The sequence below is a fragment of the Patiria miniata genome, unplaced genomic scaffold, assembly GCF_015706575.1.
Source record: "Patiria miniata isolate m_02_andy unplaced genomic scaffold, ASM1570657v1 HiC_scaffold_24, whole genome shotgun sequence".
Classification (NCBI taxonomy): domain Eukaryota; kingdom Metazoa; phylum Echinodermata; class Asteroidea; order Valvatida; family Asterinidae; genus Patiria; species Patiria miniata.
In genome coordinates this window covers 21432500-21451057 of record NW_024037063.1, presented here as the reverse complement: position 1 = coordinate 21451057, position 18558 = coordinate 21432500, and the positions used below count along the sequence as shown (strand labels likewise).

The following is an 18558-nucleotide window of genomic DNA, read 5'->3' as shown; positions in this document are numbered from 1 at the left end:
AAAAAAAAAAAATTTTAAACTTTTTTTCTTCTTCAAATGTTGGCTGATGACTGCAAATGGTGCCCGACTAAATTTAGTGCAAAATATATGGGAGTCCAGAGAGGCCACATGAAGTTTATACTCAATCGAAACTCCATCTAAAAACACGTTAAAATTGTGCAGCAGCAGGATTCCAGTCAAACCAGTGAGTTTGGCAGTTTTGAGACATCATCTTACATTGAAAAAAACCCTTTTTCATTTTGCTGACGCGCATGGCTACGGCAACCCGCGAGCATACCAGAAACCGGAGACTTTATTTTGGCCTAATCACTTGCCCATGGGCTCCATATCAGGCACAAATTACGTGAACAACATTTGTGTTAAACAAGTTTTCTATGAAATGGTTATGTTCTTTGAAACTTCTTCTTGAACTTTTCTTGTCATCCTTATTTGTCTCTCCTTTTCTTTGTCTTTGGTTTGTCCACATGTAGATTATGCTCTGAAGCAACACAATCTTGTCCTCGAGGAGTATCACTGGCTTTCAGTAGTTTTGTTTCTGCTTCTTTTAGTCCGGCTCCACTTCTTTTTCGTTTTCTTCTTTTCCCTCTGTTACGCTTTGTGCCATCATTTGTGCAATCACCTTGGTTTGACATTTCACGAGGGTCACTTACAGTAACTGTGTTACTCACAAATCCCTGAATTGGTGTGGTTTGATTTTTCCGCCTTTTGTTCCTGTTCCGCTTTCTACCATTCTTCAATGGCTCAGTATCTTTTCTTGTCTGTTCCTGCTTAGCAGACATTATTTTCCGCTTTAGCACTGCTACAAAGAATCCATTAGTGCAGTCTTCCTTTGGGACAGCACGTAAGCAGGCACTGACATCCGGGCTTCCCGTCTTGAGCGATGTTTCCATAGGGACATTATCATCTACAACACAGATGCCTCTGTTTTTCCATGTGGGGAGCGCCAATTCTAATTCAAAGTTGGTACGGGAAGCCAGGACTTGCAAGACAACTCTCTCATTCTCTGTCTGGTGCACCGAACAAGTGGAATACACAACACGCTCCACGTGCGGAAATGAAAGCGCGTGACCCAGCAATTTGGCTTGGATCGCTGCAAGCCCTTCCAGCCTCTCAGTGGAATCTGATTGGCTGTCGTTGGTCAGGTGGTCCAGTCGACTTACGATCCCCGAGCCACTGCAGGAAGGGTCCATCAGAATGTATCGAACGTTTGAGAATCGTTCTTCTCCCGGATTTACCTTGAGAAAATCCTGGTTTATAATTTCTACGTTGGTGGCGCCAGACAGGGCTGTCATTTTAGACAGCGTGGACACACGCTTAGGATCAACGTCAAAAGCAAAGACTTTCCTAACGAGAGACAGAAAAGGGAATTTTTTTTAATAAAAACTGTCTCAAGTTTTGTTGAGAATAAAACTAACCATGGGACCCCAATAGTCTCTGTGAACAAGAAAATACTTGGCAGTCAAAAATGCCAAACGGATACTTTAAAGGTAGAGTACATCATTTGTCATTTGTGCATTTTGTTCGTTTGAAGCAACAAAAGTGCTTGAAATATAAAGAAGGGTGCTGAACAACTAACCTGATAAATTTTCAGCTCAGCTTCAGCTGTATATTCCGAGAACATAATACTCTAACATCTCGATTTCAAATCAAAAGTTGCTGAGTCATGTTTTGAATTGCGCCCTCATTCAGCCGATAGTAGCTACGCGATGACACGCACTGAACGAACGAATTATAGCAATCACGCATGTGTGCATCGTGTCAACACTTGCGCGTGCTTCGCTAAATTAATAACGAACTACTAACGGAAATGTCCAAGAATGCTTCTTTAGATGCATCATTGGAAATGGCCTTCCTTCATCGATTTCTTCAAAATGGCAGCTTGCCAGAAAAAATAATTTCACAGGGAGTTCATTCCCCTTACTATATTTCAACCAGGTATGCTTTTCAGCAATAATTATGTCAGTTACTTTTGGGATACAGCTGCAAATGATGGACTGTAGCTTCAAAGGAGATCCAAATAAAGGGTATTCTGAAATACCGTACAGTGTTGAGTTCATAAAATGTCTGCTCACATTTACACAATTTTTAAGAAGTACATGCTGTACTCAAACGTCTAGCCATACACATGCACTCATACTCGGGTAGTCATGAATTTCTATACACCCAAGGACAATGCTTTGTTTCCCTTTGTCCCTGTAATATAACACTCTCCCATAGACTAAGCACATAACCGTACGACCAAGGACCGTTTTCAACAACAGACCTAACAAATCTTTAGTTCTCCATTTGTGTGTTTGTCCTCTATCGTAAAGCCGTGTGATTTTGGTAAAAACAATCCACAGAAAATTCACTGCTGCAAGAGCATGAGAGACTTACCCTGTGTTCTTCAAACTGGCTGCCAAATGTGATGTCTTGTTGCCGGGGGCAGCACAGGCATCTATCACATGACTACCAGGGGGCGGCGCTAGTAGGTACGCTGGTAAACAACTAGCCTGAAAACAACAAAAGTTAAAAGGACTTTGTTGTATCAGTACTTTTTTAGTAGCATTTATATGAATCATTAGTTTTTGTCCTTTGTCATGCAAGATTAGATAAGTTTGCAAAATTAAAAATAACATGAGCGATTTCACAATGGATAAATGGCAAAAATATAAATAGGGCCATGTTAGGCAAACAGGGCGCTGGGAAGAGCTAATCCGCTTCACAGAATCTTGCGAAGGAAGTAAGGATGGCATTCTGGGTAACTTATCATGACCTTCACATGCATCTAGAGCATGCTGCGTATATTAAACAGCTGAAGCGAGTTTGTGTGATGCATTCTAAGTCACAGGTCATGAAAAATCTATCCAATGAAAGCTCAAGAGATCAGCCGTTCCAAGCGTCCTGTTTGCAGGGCGGGGGTACGGGCGAACACCATGCAACACAGCCTAGAGTGAATTGATCGCTTGTGGGGTTAATCCTGGTTGTTTGGAATCCATGCACCATTACATTCTCATTCGAAAAACAAGATTTGGACATAATATTTTCTATTTTACCTCAGAGGGTAATATTTTAACCAAAATAGTTCGAAAAAGAGACAGAAAAAAGAAGCGTGCATTAATCAAGCGCGCAACAAACTTTATCCCAACTCTAATAATGGATGGTTCCCAGTGATACAGCCGGGTTATCATTGGCTCTCTCGATGGAAACATAATGCATATGCATTTCACTTCACGCATAAATGAATAACTGTCTGAATTCATATTAGTCAAGTCGTTAGAATGGTCGGATGCCGGATGTAAACACGATACAGGGCGCAAGCTGGTGTCGTGCTTTGGAAATATTGGGGGCCTTGTCGGACAAAACACAACAGTATCTAACGACTTGATTTCAAGTCTAATTTTCTGCTTAACTACCACCTCATTGAGACTGGCAACGATTTTTAACACAAGAAGTCTTTTGGATTGAATTTAGGCTTCGGAAAAGTTACAGAAAATGTTAACAAAATTCCGCTGATTGGAACAACAATGATCCTCAGGAGATATCCTGGATTATTCTAGCCTTGATCTCAAAGTTTTTGGTTTTACCTTATCTTGAAGTATAATGGCTCCAGTCTTGTACAGATGATGGTCATGGAAGTCGGTGGCTGGAGGAAAGACTAGCAGATCTTCTAAGTGAACATCACACATGAACTGGTGTGGCTCCAAAGTTGTCAGCAAGTTGGCATGAATCTTACTGTATATTACACAAACAAAATTCTGACGACATAAGTTTTTTGAGAAGTATACACTTACACAAATACATGTAACTGAGCAATGACTTGTAATGATGTTGCGCATCTGGAAAAACACTTTCAAAAAAATTCATTTCCACAGATCAAAGATAATGTACAACATTTGCAAACATAAAAAAAAAAAAACTACCAAATTAATATGAAAAACGTTTAAATGTGACTGTAAGTGAAGGCAAGTCTCAAGCATCCTGTGAAATTGTGGCACCTGGTGTGCTGTCATTTTCAAGAAAAACACTTTTTTTTCAACTTCCAACGATGGTTGGCCGACCATTGCTGGAAAAAACTGACTTTTTTTCAAATACTGCCCCAATTTACATTCCACATTTTGTTTGCATATTTACACATCCATGTATGGGTGCAAGCCAGCTAGTCTGACAATTCCCCCACATATCTATAAATTGCTGTTCCGTCTGAAGTAGTGTCAGGGAACCAGACTACAAGAACAGAATTTTTTTCTTGCTTTTTCCAGCATCTACATGTATGAACACAAAACTTTAAACAGGTCAATGAAACAATATTTGCTATAAATACTAACCCCTAAATCAATCCATCTCTGAAAATTACAGCAAAATTAAATGTGGTATACATTGTCTTGATGAAATACTTAAGACTACACCTACCAAATGTCATCAGCATTTCTGGCTTCTTTCCTCTTGGTATCTGCCTGCTCTCTGCTTAGAATACAGTGGTAGCTTTCCTCAATGAAGGTCTGTATGACATCATCAACAGTTGACTTCAATAGGTTTACTCTTACATATCGTGGCAGGATGACTATTAAAAACAAAATGAAGAATAGAGTAGTTACTGGTTTTACATCAACTCTGCACAGTGAAAATGTTATTCATAAATACCCAAGACAGTTTAGCCATTCCTATTGGTCGAGAGCCCGTCATGTGGCCGGTCTTAAAAGGATGATAAAGACCAGCTGGTCTTAAATACTTTTCCAGTGTCACATGAAATTTGGACTCCTATGAAATCCAGTGCCTTTTACAGTTTTATTGGTTGAACACTCACAATCCTCATGTAGGCATGCGCAATACTACCAGTGAGTCAGTATTTCATAGTCCTAAATTCACAACGCACTCACCACAGCTACACCTGCACAACGTGCCAATCTCCATAAAAGGAGAGGTTAATGTCTTATTCGCGAGCTGGACACTCCATTATATAGTTAGAGGGGTGCTTCGAAAAACACAGAGTACAATTGTTGAACAAAATAGTTGGAAATTTTTAATTTGAGACTTGTTTTGACTTTTGGACAGAACAGTTTTTATTGTTTGACCGAAAAGGTTTTTATGAATGGGAATAAATATGTGCTTGGTCGGTATTAAACACTATGTTTAAGACCGGTTGGAGTCTGGATGCTGAAAATTACCCTCGGCTTCAATTCGAGTAATTACCAGAATCCGGACTCCAACCGGTCTTAAACATAGTGTTTAATACTGACCAAGCACATATTTATTCCCTTATTAAAATTGGATCGAGGACTGTTGGACTGTTAGATTAACCATCCTGCTATTTTTAAACAGTCACAGACAATAAAAATTTCCATCCACTTCCCCTGCAATACGTTTAACACAGGCTAGTCACCAGCAGTCAGATCATATGTCAAGCAAGCACTGTGACAAGTCAAACTCAGTCAACAGACCATGAACAGACAAAGCAGGCAAGTTGTGGGCACAGCTGGCTTATCAATCACCCGCAGTCAAAGCAAAGCTGTATAAAGTTACATAAACAGTCTCGGCCAGTCAATCCTACTTAATGTAGGCTGGGAATTTTTAACTGTTGAAAACAGTCACTTGATTGATTTTGACTGAAAGGACTACTTGGCACAGAATGCATGTTTGCATAGGAGGGTAAATGATGCAGAAATCAAGACGTTTCAATTTGAGAGCTCCTTGCCAGTATTACCTTCGTCCTTCACTGACTGTGGAAGGAGATCCTTGTTGTTGACCACACCCATCTTAATCTTGATCCTGACGAGAGCGGACGTAAGAGCCGACTTGTGTCTCTTGATGGCAAGACGGTACTTCCCTCCACACTTTATAAAAACAAATTTTGAAAAAGTGCCTGATTGTCTCTGAACAGATCACCAAAATCTAAACAGTATGAGGTTGATCACAATCTGATTTTGAGATGATGGACTTTTTGTGGAGTCTACATTTTCAGGGTGACTGGTTTGCTTAGGGGCTTCATATAGGAATGGTGCAATGTCAGGCCAGTGTGTGACCAAACGTTTACAAAACTTTCTCTATACATTTTATAGCCTTGGTCAAGATGTTCAATGATAGTGTCCAATGATCCATGGTCTGCCGCTAACATAAACAGAAGTTGCACGCTATCCACTCATGTGCATGTAAACGGCCGACCACGGATCATCGGACACTATCGTTGAACGCCTTGACCAAGACTAAAAATTTTAGGCCATTATTCCACAGGTGCCAGGGGCCCAGGAGACAGAGTCAAGTATCACATGAATCCAGACAAATATACAATACCTTCCCCACAAAAGATTTGGTCCGGAAAATATATGATTACTTTTGCAATCGGTGTATCATTCCGTTGTCCACCTTGGCCGCGACTGAAACTGATTGATTTTACAATGATACCCATCATGCCATTCCCTTTCACAGGGGGTTGTGTGCAGGCGTTTGTTCAGATTTCTGGATTGAGAATTTCTAGACAATGCTCTTGTACATGTACCTTTTAAAAAGGAAGCATTCACTTTCAAAAAGTGTTTTTTTATTAAAACCCTAACCCCCTAGGCATTTTTGCTAGTAGGATGTAACCTCAATCCTGCAAGATCCTCTATGATTTCTTGAATGTAGTCCTTGGAAGATCGAAATCCTCCGACAATCACTCTCAATATGTCGAGGCAGAGCCAGTGACATCCTGGAGAAGTGCGGAGGATTTCAAGTATAACCTAGGCCTAAATTCATGCACGGCTGAGCATAAACAACACAAGGTCCGGCCCAAGACCTTGACACAGTGCATTCTCCGAAATCAGCAACACACTGTTGCCAAGTAACCTCCATCCTGCAAAATCCTCCATTTGGCAAAGAGGATTTGGGAGAGTTAGGTTTAATCGAACCGGACAATGTACCTAAACCAACACAACAATTTCAATGAAAAATGCATGACCCAAAATGTAATTGACACCTTTTCAGAGCCATATTTTCAAATCACATTATTTCTAACAGTCCATATTATTTTCTGTTTTAGCCTCTGAAGAAGAACTTGCTAAGTTCGCAACGTCAGGCCACATTAATTTTTAGATTTATATATTTCAGGTCCATCCAGTCAGTAAGCAGTTTGCAGCAGTCTTACTTTTTTCATTTTTTTTCTTTTTTTTCACAGTCCATATTATGAGCAGTCTTACATTGTTGTGATACATATTGCACAGTACTGGCATAAATGTAAACAAGACAATGATACCTAGTGGCGATGTCTGGTCACCCTTCTGAGATTCTGAGAATAAATCTCCGTACCTGAATACCTTTGCCAAACAGCATTTCGTACAGCAGGACCTGGGCCGTGGATTTTTCTAGCCATTTCTCTTGCTCAAGAAGCTTGGTGTTCTTCAGGATCTGATCGATGATGCTGGAGTACTTAAGGGTCTGACAGACCAACGCATAAAGCTGCTTGATGTTCTGTTTGGACAAAATGAGAATCATTGGAGAAAATCAATTTTACATATTTACCGGTATGGCTGTTTTGGGAGTGAAATCTCATTGTTTTGATTGGCCATTAGAAAATTCAAATGTCTTGACACCCAGAGATGAAACTGGCATATGGCAAACAAATCGGAAAATAGGCCAAACAAAAATACGTGTCCGAAATCTGGGCTGCGCTGCAAGTTACAGACATGTACATTGTACATGCATGTACAATATACACTTCACGTGTTTTCACTGCATAAAACGACTGAATTACGGTTAGACTAATAGAGTCATCAACAAAGAATTTCACTTCTTACTTGAGAAAGTCGAGGAAAAAGTCCGAAAGACAAGGGCACCGTTCATGGTGCTTCAATCATGTCCATGATTCAACCACACAAGACCTACTCCACTTGCATTCGTACGTGGGGAAAAATCAGGCATTATCGTCTTTCTCTTCCAACAAATGTCAGTGAAATGATTCGCTAATGCTCTCTTCGCTATCCTTGAGATAATCATCATGATTTTTAAAGTATTGCATTTAGTACAACTAACCCTGAAACCTCCGAAAATCACACAGCATAATGATTTTATCCACTGTATGTTATTGTCTTGGTCAGGCAAGGCAATAGAGGAAAAAAGTATTATTAAAACCCTAAGGCCAAAAAAAAGACGGCTCCGGTTTGGCATTTGTAGTCGGTGTTTTATTTTTGTGATTGTGTGTGTGTGGAAGCCAGATGTGTGTGTGGAAGCGATGGTCGTGTACCGGTATCTGGAACCTGTAAACGCTTTTAAAGATATAGTCCATCATTTGTGATTTGTGCATTTTGTTCGTTTGAAGCAACAAAAGTGTTCTAAATCTAATGAAGGATACTGAACAACTAACCTGATGAAGTTTCAGCTCAGCTTCAGCTGTATATTCCGAGAAAAACTGCATTCTAGGATCTCAATTTCAAATCAAAAGTTGCTGAATCATGTTTTGAATTGGGCCTGAATTCAGCGTTCGAGACGCATTCTCACTGAGCCGATTGCAGCTATATGCGATGTCGCGCACTGATCGCGCACAGCAACCGCGCGAGCGTATGCGTTGTGCCAATGCTTGCGCGCGCTTAAATTTAAAAATTTTCCCACGGTGCATCTTGCCAGAAAGAATAATTTCACAGGGAGTTTAGTCCACTTACTATCTTTCAACCAAGTATGTTTTTCAACAATAATTAAGCCAGTTACTTTTCGGATGGCTGCAAATGATGGACTGCATTGTACAGCTTTAATTAGCGCCATATGTAAGGGAGCAGACTAATGACCGGCCTGGCAGCACATGCACGATGTCGATGGTCTGACGTTACCCTTTTCTCTGAATTTTGTCTTGACTATCCAAATTTCCTGAAGAATGTTCGCTTCGGTCGAGATCGTACATGTAAGTGGGTGCAGAATTCTCAAGCCTTATGGCCTTACTGAGATCACCTAAAGCTCCACCCTGAAGGTAATTTTTGAGAGTTTTAAGGGGATCGAAGCGTCATCTGCAACCTCAGCCAACATTTGAAGAATAAAAAGTAGGGGGAAAAAAATTAAAAAGCCGCATCGCTGCACCACTTTTGGGGCAAGTTCCATACCAGAAACAGCAGACTTTTTTTTTTAGGCCTAATGATCCCCATCCAGCCAAACTCCAACACCAGAGTTTGGTGGAGTCCAGCTGTTTAGTATACAGTTTAATAGCACAGGGTGTTGGAATTTGTAAGGATGAGGAAGGTTCCTTGTAAATCACCTTAGGGGGTTACACTTACAGTCTTGTGGTTGCCAAGGCCAAGGCGTCACTGTTCTTTAATAACGTATGTTGTTTGTATGGCCGGCGCGCTGAAATGTCCCTCTACAACTCCTTACCTTATATTATAAGGAGATTGGCGTGCGCATCGCGCATTCTGTGCGATGTCGCGCAAAACGCAGCTGGGCTGGTGTTAGCTCTACTGAGTGGAGCGTTGAACTACGGTGCCCTCCGTACAAACGCTCCACCAATTTGGCATACTTTGGTGACAGGTACACGGTCGTCATGACGGTATGCATTTTGTGCATACCCTCGCGAGGACAAAAGGCCCAAAAAAACTGATAAAGAGAATACAAATGAGAAAGACAGTAAACCTGGATAGATCCACACATTCATGACATTCCATAAGACCCCTTAAATTGTTCCAAACAACCGGTAATTTTGAAAAAAAGAACAAAATAGTCTGAACTTACCGCTCACAATTAAATGTGTCTGCCGAGTTGTACAGTCCATCACTGACATGACTGATGCATAATTCATCGCGCCAGTGTGTGACGTCACCATTGAAGAAAAACAAGTTGCGCTTACTCAACAACTGTTTTATGTAGTCATATGTGCCCCGCGCCGTCTGACAGTGTGGGCTTTTGGCCCGGGACACATGACTACATGAAACAGTCGTTGATTAAGCGCAACTTGTTTTTCTTCGATCGAGCAACGTCGGTGACGTCACGCCAGACGCCCTCATTCGGCAAGTCGGAGCAAGGTCTGAGCTTCACGGCAAACACATTGAGCTGTAAGTTTTCTGACTGTTTTGCTGGGTTTTTTTTCAAAATGTCCGCTGTTTGGAAACAATATAAGGGGTCTTATGGAATGTCATGAATGAGTGGATCTATCCAGGGTTACTGTCTTTCTCATTTGAATTCTCTTTACTGGTTTTTTTGGGTCTTTTTGTCCTCGCGTGGGTATGTATATGTACACTATCATGCTACAGTGAAGCCGTCACCAAAGTATGCCAAATCGGTGGAGCGTTTGTACGGAGGGCACCGTTGTTCAACGCTCGACTCGGTAGAGCTAGGCTGGTGTAGTACCGATTCACTGGTTCGCAAAGTGTGACTGTAAATATGGAGGTAACGTTAGTCCAGTCCAGTAGTTCACTCATGATTTATGGGACTAGGAAACCGGAAGCAGAACTGTTTTTTGGGGGGTTTAATTTCAGGGGAAGATTCCCTTATCTTTATCTGGCCATCATCAGTCACTAATATTTTTTCCCTCAGTGACCTATCTCTAGCCCTAACCCTTCAGAAAGTAATAATATGTCCTAAAATGTCAAATTTAGCAGGGAAAATAGGTACAACTATAGAATGCAGGGCCACTTTACTCTACATCCGCGCCTCCGTACGGCTGCGTGGAGGCGTGGAACCGCAGTCGACCTACCTCCGAAAATCGATCGTGGAGTCGTGGAGCCGCGAGAATTGCGCCCTCTATCGGTGCGCGTCTCTGCGACTCCGCGACTCCGCGCCTCCACCACTGAGAGACAGTGCCCCGTCGCCCTCCCCCCCCCCTTCCTAATTTGCGCGCCCAATTAAAGCGACTCTGCGACTCCGCGACTCCGCGCCTCCAGACAGTGCCCCGTCGCCCTCCCCCCCCCCTTCCTAATTGGCCCGCCCAATTAAAGTGACTCTGCGACTCCCCGACTCCGCGACTCCAGACAGTGCCCCGTCGCCCTCCCCCCTTCCTAATTGGCCCGCCCAATTAAAGTGACTCTGCGACTCCCCGACTCCGCGCCTCCGCGACTCCAGACAGTGCCCCGTCGCCCTCCCCCCCCCTTCCTAATTGGCCCGCCCAATTAAAGTGACTCTGCGACTCCCCGACTCCGCGCCTCCGCGACTCCAGACAGTGCCCCGTCGCCCTCCCCCCCTTCCTAATTGGCCCGCCCAATTAAAGTGACTCTGCGACTCCCCGACTCCGCGCCTCCGCGACTCCAGACAGTGCCCCGTCGCCCTCCCCCCCCCCTTCCTAATTGGCCCGCCCAATTAAAATGGATATGGATGCTTCGTTCTCAAAAGATTCCGCCGAGAATTGCGCCCTCTATCGGTGCGCGTCTCTGCGACTCCGCGACTCCGCGCCTCCGCCACTGCGGCCACTCCAGTGCCCCGCGTCTCCGCGATTCTGCGACTCCAAGACTCCGCGCCTCCGCCGCTCCAGACAGTGCCCCCAACACATTTACAAGCACGCCCTCCCTTCCGATCCTTCATGAGAAGCTTTGAAGACAAGTGCAGTGCATTCCTTCGCTGTACTTAGCACTTTTTGGCAGGTTTGCATATCTATTACTCCTATTCCATCCACGCCTCCAGGCAAAATAAAAAACCTTGCTTCGGCGTGGCCCTGCCATGCCTGCATTCTATAGTTGCTCCGGAAAATATTGAAGTAGGCTATTTACTGAGAAAACACTTAGCAATAGCATGCTTAGAAATGTTCAGAAGTCACCACTGCACCAGTCTCATACGGTTTGTGCACACAGGCATGACAGGGCGAGGGTGACCATGACAAGTGTCTATCATGGGAATCTTTCCTTTCTTTTTACCTTGCAGTCGCTGGAGTGAACCAGTGATTTGACGGTTCCCTGTTTCCTCTGCACAAGGTGGATGATTCTAGATGCTTCCTTATACAACATGTCTCTTTCTCTTCAATGCTTCGTCAACTTTGCGACATGAAAACATTATTAGTAGTACGCCAACTAAGAACTAGCTGTTCCCATACATATGCGGTACGGTACGGTACACGTGTGCAGTGCATAGAGCTGTATAATTATACAGCTCTATATGGTGCAGTGCCATATGTAGCGCGCCCTCTTTTGAAAGAAAGATTAAGTGTTGACAAAAAAATTGATGACCAGTTTGGTTTCTCCCCATTGTGTTACGTTTGAAGATAAATTAGTAGACAGAATTTAATTAAATGTCACAGTTTTTTCTTGAGTTCTCGGGGGCGCTCTTCAGAAAATATAATCAATATGTATGCTGGCGCATTTTAAAAATACATGTACTTTAATTGTTTTTCCACTTTTCATATTAATTGAATGTTCGACAAATTGGGTGTTCGACAAATACCTCGAAATCCGATATTTTTTTCTCATCCGGAAAGGTGGGGGGTCGATTCAATAGCCCATTTCCCTTGTCAAAAAGTGTGTGGGGGATATATACCCCCACCCCCCGGGATTTACGCCACTGGTCTTGGGCCACTTTCCTTGAAGCGCAGTTACACACACAAAGGATGGGTCAACTATAATGGTGCAGCTAATTATCAGTTATCATGTGAACAAAGGATTTTTGGAAGAACAGGAATATAATTTCAGGAAAAAAATGGCTTAAGTGGTTTTTCAAGTCCTGTTTTGCTGTACTATCTTTTGAACAAAACATCTTATAATGAAACCAACTATAAAGCATTTGGAACGGTCCTCAGCGATAATTAGATATCAAGTTTGAATACTGCCCCCACTTTTATTTTTCTGAAAACATGTTGCCCGATTCGACGTTATGTTTTTTGTGGGACAGAAAAACCTGCACACAATTTCTTCCGCCTAATTAAACATGTAAAACAACAGTCCTGGAAATTTGGGGAAAGGGGATCAAGACATGGAAAATGGGGTGAGCAGACTCTCCACCGCTGTGGTACCCATCTTCCAAATGGGGGCGCTCTTCAAAACTTACCATTATTATGTATACAATATTATTATATGGACAATTTCACGGCGCATTGTAATGGTTGTTGAGCGGGTTTTCTTTGGTGGGATTGATGTCAGGAGTGAGAATTAACTCTATAAACACTTCAAATCATTGTTGACAAAAAAAAAATTGTCAACAAAATCCGCCAGGGAGGGGGGCAAAGTTTCCCCCTGCCCCCCCCCCCCCTGGATACGCCACTGCACAGTAATACGCCAGACGACGAAAAATCCAAAGAAACGTAAACGTGAACGTTATTTTCGTTCCGATTGAGACACTGATAAAACGTCGGAATCAATTAAAAAAATTTCGGAGGTGTCTTTTTCATCAAGTGTCTTGCCAAAATTTCACAGTCCTATCTGATAAAAAAATTAAAGTCCTTTTCCTGTCGATTTATTGTTATATCTTGAATATCAAAAACTTATTTGTAATATAAAAAAGTGATTGAAAAGACGTCCCCCGGTGAGCTGTTTTTACCCCAAAAGAGACTGGATACAATTCGGCCACAAGAGGGCGTGTTATACGAGCTAAAGCACGGACATGCGCACAAACCTAATGTTGCTCTGAAAAACAGCGGTGTCTCGTCATCGGTACGCGGTACGGTAGGTTGGTCAGTATCAAATCAGGGCATAAATGATTCTTGTGCGCGTGCGCAAGGTATACCGCCCCTAAAGTGGAAACAAGCATTTTGATGGATATTTAGGAAAAAACCCAGGGTGATAAACACCCTAAAAGCTGCCACCGCTGCAATGCTATCACATACTTTCTAACTCTGGAGGTGTACGTGTATACATGTACATTGCCAGCTATCGCTACGCTTGTTTCTCTCATTCAGTACCGATGACCAACTTTTTGCGCCGAGGCTGATGGCCTAAAGGGCGTTGCACACATAATAATCACAGTATGCCATTTATTTCGTACAAGTCCCGTCGAAAAAATATTGTGCACAGGCTAGGCCCAAAGATCCTATAGCGCCGCATATGTGAATAAACGTACCGAATATATGCTTCAATTACCTGATTATCATCTTAAGAATGCAACCTGATTTCCCACAAAATTATGATGAAACTTGTTGTCAAGTTGTTGACTTTTTTAACCACGATATAACGCAATGCGGAAATTCACGTGAGGGCGTCCTGAACACCGCGACTCGATCATCACTCTAAAATGGCGGCGGCTCGGCTCCATGGATGCATACCTGCAAATAAACTCCCATAGACACTAGTGCTAAATGCCCATACTTCAAAATTCTTTTAAAAATACTCAAAACTCTCACAGGTATTCAAGCTGCACAGAAAAATGATAATCAACATGTCATCTTTCGTTTTCTTTTCAATTTTTGGTGGGTTGACCATTGACTTTTCGAGAAATTCTCGCCCAAAGAAGACGACCCCTATTTTCCCCAAAGTGGAACGGCAGCCATCTTGAAAAACGATCCCTCCACAACATGGCAAAATAGCGCCACTTTCAAGCCCAATTGTATCCAAAATGCTCAGAATTGGAAGCCCCGAGTCCGGGCCAGAGGTTCATTGCCATATCTCTTCAATTCCCCAATGTTATGGCTCCCAGAACTCTCTAATATAGAATATTTTGGGGGTATAACTTTTATTCATGAGCTCGGCGGACGGATTTAGGCCTATTTACCGGCGTGCACCCCTACGCTCAGCCAATGGGCGTTCAGTACACAGTAACCTATCTTGCGCCAACGGCTTACAGCTTTTGAGGGAAAATACACCAACAATCATTAAAACAAATTAGGCAGTTAGACAAACATTGCAGTTACCGCCAGTAACGCCCAAAAAGTAATTGTCAAATCCACAATCATGTGCACAAATAATCCCACAATAAAAGAGGCCTCCTTTCTGTATACCCCATTTTTTGTATATATATTTTTTATTTTCATTTTTTTTTTTTTTTATCGTACATGGATTTGAAATAAGCGCATGTTTTTACCAACGGAAGCTTATTGAGCCAAGTTTGTTTTTTAAACCGACGGATCGTCTTACTGCGAAATATTTTTTTCCCTGAAGATCTCTATATAGCCGTGTATACGAAAATGATTGAAAAACACCAATTAGAGAATTTGCGGCTTTGAATATAAATTCAATAAACGACAACCTGAAAGACAGAATTTTTATTAAACCCACTATACCATAGGATCAAAAGATGCATTATACAAAAGTCCGGCTTACAAGTTTCAGAAGATACAATTTATAACGATTAAAAAAATTCCAAAAACACAATATTACTATACCGAACTATTTGTAAATTAAAACACTTGTTAATTTCGCTATACTGAAACCAGTGAAGACATTAAATTCATCAAAATAAAGGGCAAGTGAAAAAAAAACGAAACCCAAATGGCAGGACCAATTTTTGAATGAAGTTTTGCCTGTAACACTTTTAAAATCTAGGATATGAAAGCCCAGTCATAAAGCTTTCTTTTAGTACAAGAATCATTCAAATCACCCGTGCACTTTTCAAGTCACGGAATTTTGAACGCAAACACCGTTTCTATGTTCTGTCCACGGATCTCAAAAAGGTAAGTTTTCTTTCAGCGAAACGAAAACAATTCTCACATGGATGCGTGTGAATTGTTTTTTGACACCCCGGCAACAGTGTCATTTGGACCCGGGAAAGCGTCGCCTTTTAACCTGAATGTATTAAGCAACCAGAAGCAGGATTCTTGGTCATATCTGAGAAGAACTTAAAATACATGCAGCGTTCCGTTAATCTGCAGGTTAAACTTAAGGCCAATACGCGCAACAGTTCAATCAAATCGTCTTTGATTGAGGAAGCATTTTCCTTTACTTGCAAGTGTTTTGAAAGACTTGTAAATGTCTTTTTTGTGTCGTCATCGGCGCTGTTGTATGCCATTCTTTCTCGCATCTTGGCACCATCGGGAATCCTGACATGACAGTCAGTAAAAATGAAGGAGAGGTTGCTTTTTGAGTTGTACAGTTTATGGTTCCCCATGCACATGGCCTAGCAAACAGTCGACAAATAATACATGCACACTTTCCCCTGATACCAGAATTATGAAATTGTATCACATAAATGAACAGCAAAACTGAATTTTCGAAACACCGGATAGCAAAATGATGGGGGAAAAAACACACAAATCCCCGGCAACTGAGTACTTGCTGGCGATTTGGTTCGTACTCGAATACGGTCTTGTACCAAGAACTGATTTGAATTTGCTTATAAAGGGTGAGTAAAAAAAGCGGAACCCAAACCCCCAAAAATATATTTCATATTTTAAACAACAGTTGCAAAATAATGACTGGAAAGCCATAAGCTACTTTTAGATGAAAACATTACTGAAATTGCTCAATCCGTTCTAAGAATATCACAATTTAAACGCAATGACAATTTATTGTGTGTTTTGACTGTTCGGAACAAAGAATATGACACAGAATACTTGTTTCAACAACTGTCAACAACTGTAGTACACAATAACAACCCTGGTTAGACAAACAATATGATTCATAAAATCCACTTCTTTTTTTAAAGACGGGCCTTTCAAAAGGACTTTGTTAAATATATTTTAATGTTTAAACTGAGGTTTTATCGCTGGTGATGATTGAAGACGACGATTCTTGCAATTTAAAATGCATAGCGCCGGTTGTGGCAGCATGTGTATCTGAGCTCTCCTGAATTGACCGATATTTTGGGGAAGATCTGTCCTCATCCACCAGACGTTTGAGACGGTAACGTTAATAAGTCATAGCTCACATTGGACTGAGTCCTTAGCATATCAGGAGTCAGCTTTCCACTGAATTTTTGCAAGATATTTTGCATCTTTCTGGATGTCAGTATGCTCAATCCACTGAACCCAGCATATACTCTTCATGGTGCTACACACACTACCATTGTTGTTATCACTTTGTTCCTTTGTACTTAAGCAGTGTACCTACCAACTCAACTACAGAGACAACAATACTCTCCACTGTCATCCGGCTTGGTGGCCCAGCCTGTTGGCATTCATCTAATTAATCTGCCTATTGTTATGGACTTAAACAGCACCCAACTGAATATGGCCACTAGTCAAGACAACTTGCAGGCAGGTACTACAAGTATGTACCAATACAGTATCAATCAAATGACTGACATCAGGGACTCACGCATGCCCAAAGGAAATGCTCACTTAGATCCTTCGGTAATGAAGAACATAGGTCACCTTGGTGTCAATGCAATGTTAGCTGCCCGCCGAGTATGTCGAGGTGGTAAAAACGCCCTCTTTTGTTGGCGCACGGAGCCCATAGGCCTACTTTACAAAAAAATCACTCCAGTTGAACTGTAAGTTGTCTTGTCCCAAATTTCAATCGGATGAAGTGAATTTCCCCTGGAAGGGACGTTAGAATCGTGAAAAAAAAAAAAAATGATTCCGCCCCCAAGATCTCGGCCTTCGAGTGACGAAAAATTTTGAAACTCTGTACATGCATAGAGCAACTCATCATAAACATACCCAAGAAATTTCATGACTATAAGTCAAAGGGTTTTGGAATTATGGCTAATTAATTATTCATATGTACGAATGGCAATTCTGCTCTGTGTACACGACGTATATGGGAAAATTCAGTTTTCATAAAATTTTTCGCTGTACGCCAACCCGTGGTCCAATTTTTATGTTTTTGGTATCAAAAGATGCGCGAGGCTCGATGCTAAAAAGTCATAACAGCTCGGGTCACGAAACATTTTTTTCAAGGCTGTCGCGGAAAAAGTTGAAGGGGGGGGGGGGGTTCCGCCCGCCGGCCCTTTAAGGGTTTAACCGTAAACTAAGGCCGGGGCGGAGTCCGCCCCCCTCAACTTTTTAACTTTTTCCACGATAACCTTGCATGCAACAAAATTTTTATCCCGAACCGAGCTTTCCCGACTGTTTAGCCTCGAGTCTTGCGCATCTTTGGATACCAAAACATAAAGTTCCGACCATGGTTACCACGCTGCGTGCCGTGAAAACTGAATTTCCCCATAAAGCAGAATTACCATTGGTGCAAATGAACAATTAATTAGCCGATTATTCTAAAACCCTTTAACCTATAGTCATGACATTTCTTGGGTATCTTCATATTAAGCTGTTATGTGCATGCACCGAGTTTCATAATTTTTCGTCACTCAATGGCCGAGATGGGGGGGGGGGGGCTGGCGGTTAAGGGCCCCAGGACATTTTTGGATTCCAGATACTCTGTGGCGCAATCTGAGGCATTTCTTGGCCACTTTCCCTTGACTTTTTGAATGAAATGTGCTCGTGTTTAGCGAGATGGGGTGGGTCATCAAAGTTGATAACATCACAAACATCACATCAAAACTGTAGTTTGACTCTCTTTCGAGATTTACCCTCTTGATCCATGATTTTGAGTCGTCACTAAGAATCGTCACTCAATTCGTAACTGCCTGCGAGCGAGCACGAACTTGTGTTTTGTAGCCGTCAACCGCCGTACATACGGCAGCTCGTGCCGACATGACAGAATGTACAATCTTTTGCCATGGGTTGCAGAACCGGATGTTGGCTTTGCGGGGTTTTGAGCAGCGATGTTTATTATTTACATTCTCCATTTTTCTTCTTCCCTCTTCCTTTCCCCTCCTCCTCCATTCTTCATTTTATATTTATCTGACAGAACCATGATTTTGCCGACAAAACAAGGGGGG

At 42.0% G+C, this 18558-nt stretch overlaps 1 protein-coding gene across 1 annotated transcript; it reads right to left on the bottom strand.

Annotated features, from left to right (window-relative positions):
- Positions 1–222: 222 nt before the first annotated feature.
- LOC119731601 (28S rRNA (cytosine-C(5))-methyltransferase-like) lies at positions 223–11953 on the bottom strand. The gene is made up of 7 exons (XM_038204796.1): positions 11775–11953; positions 7261–7422; positions 5684–5813; positions 4393–4543; positions 3567–3714; positions 2377–2492; positions 223–1344 (listed from the first exon to the last, which is right to left on the bottom strand). Exons 1-7 carry the CDS (start codon positions 11862–11864, stop codon positions 426–428), a joined length of 1716 nt encoding a protein of 571 aa, XP_038060724.1. The 5' UTR covers positions 11865–11953; the 3' UTR covers positions 223–425.
- Positions 11954–18558: the final 6605 nt, after the last annotated feature.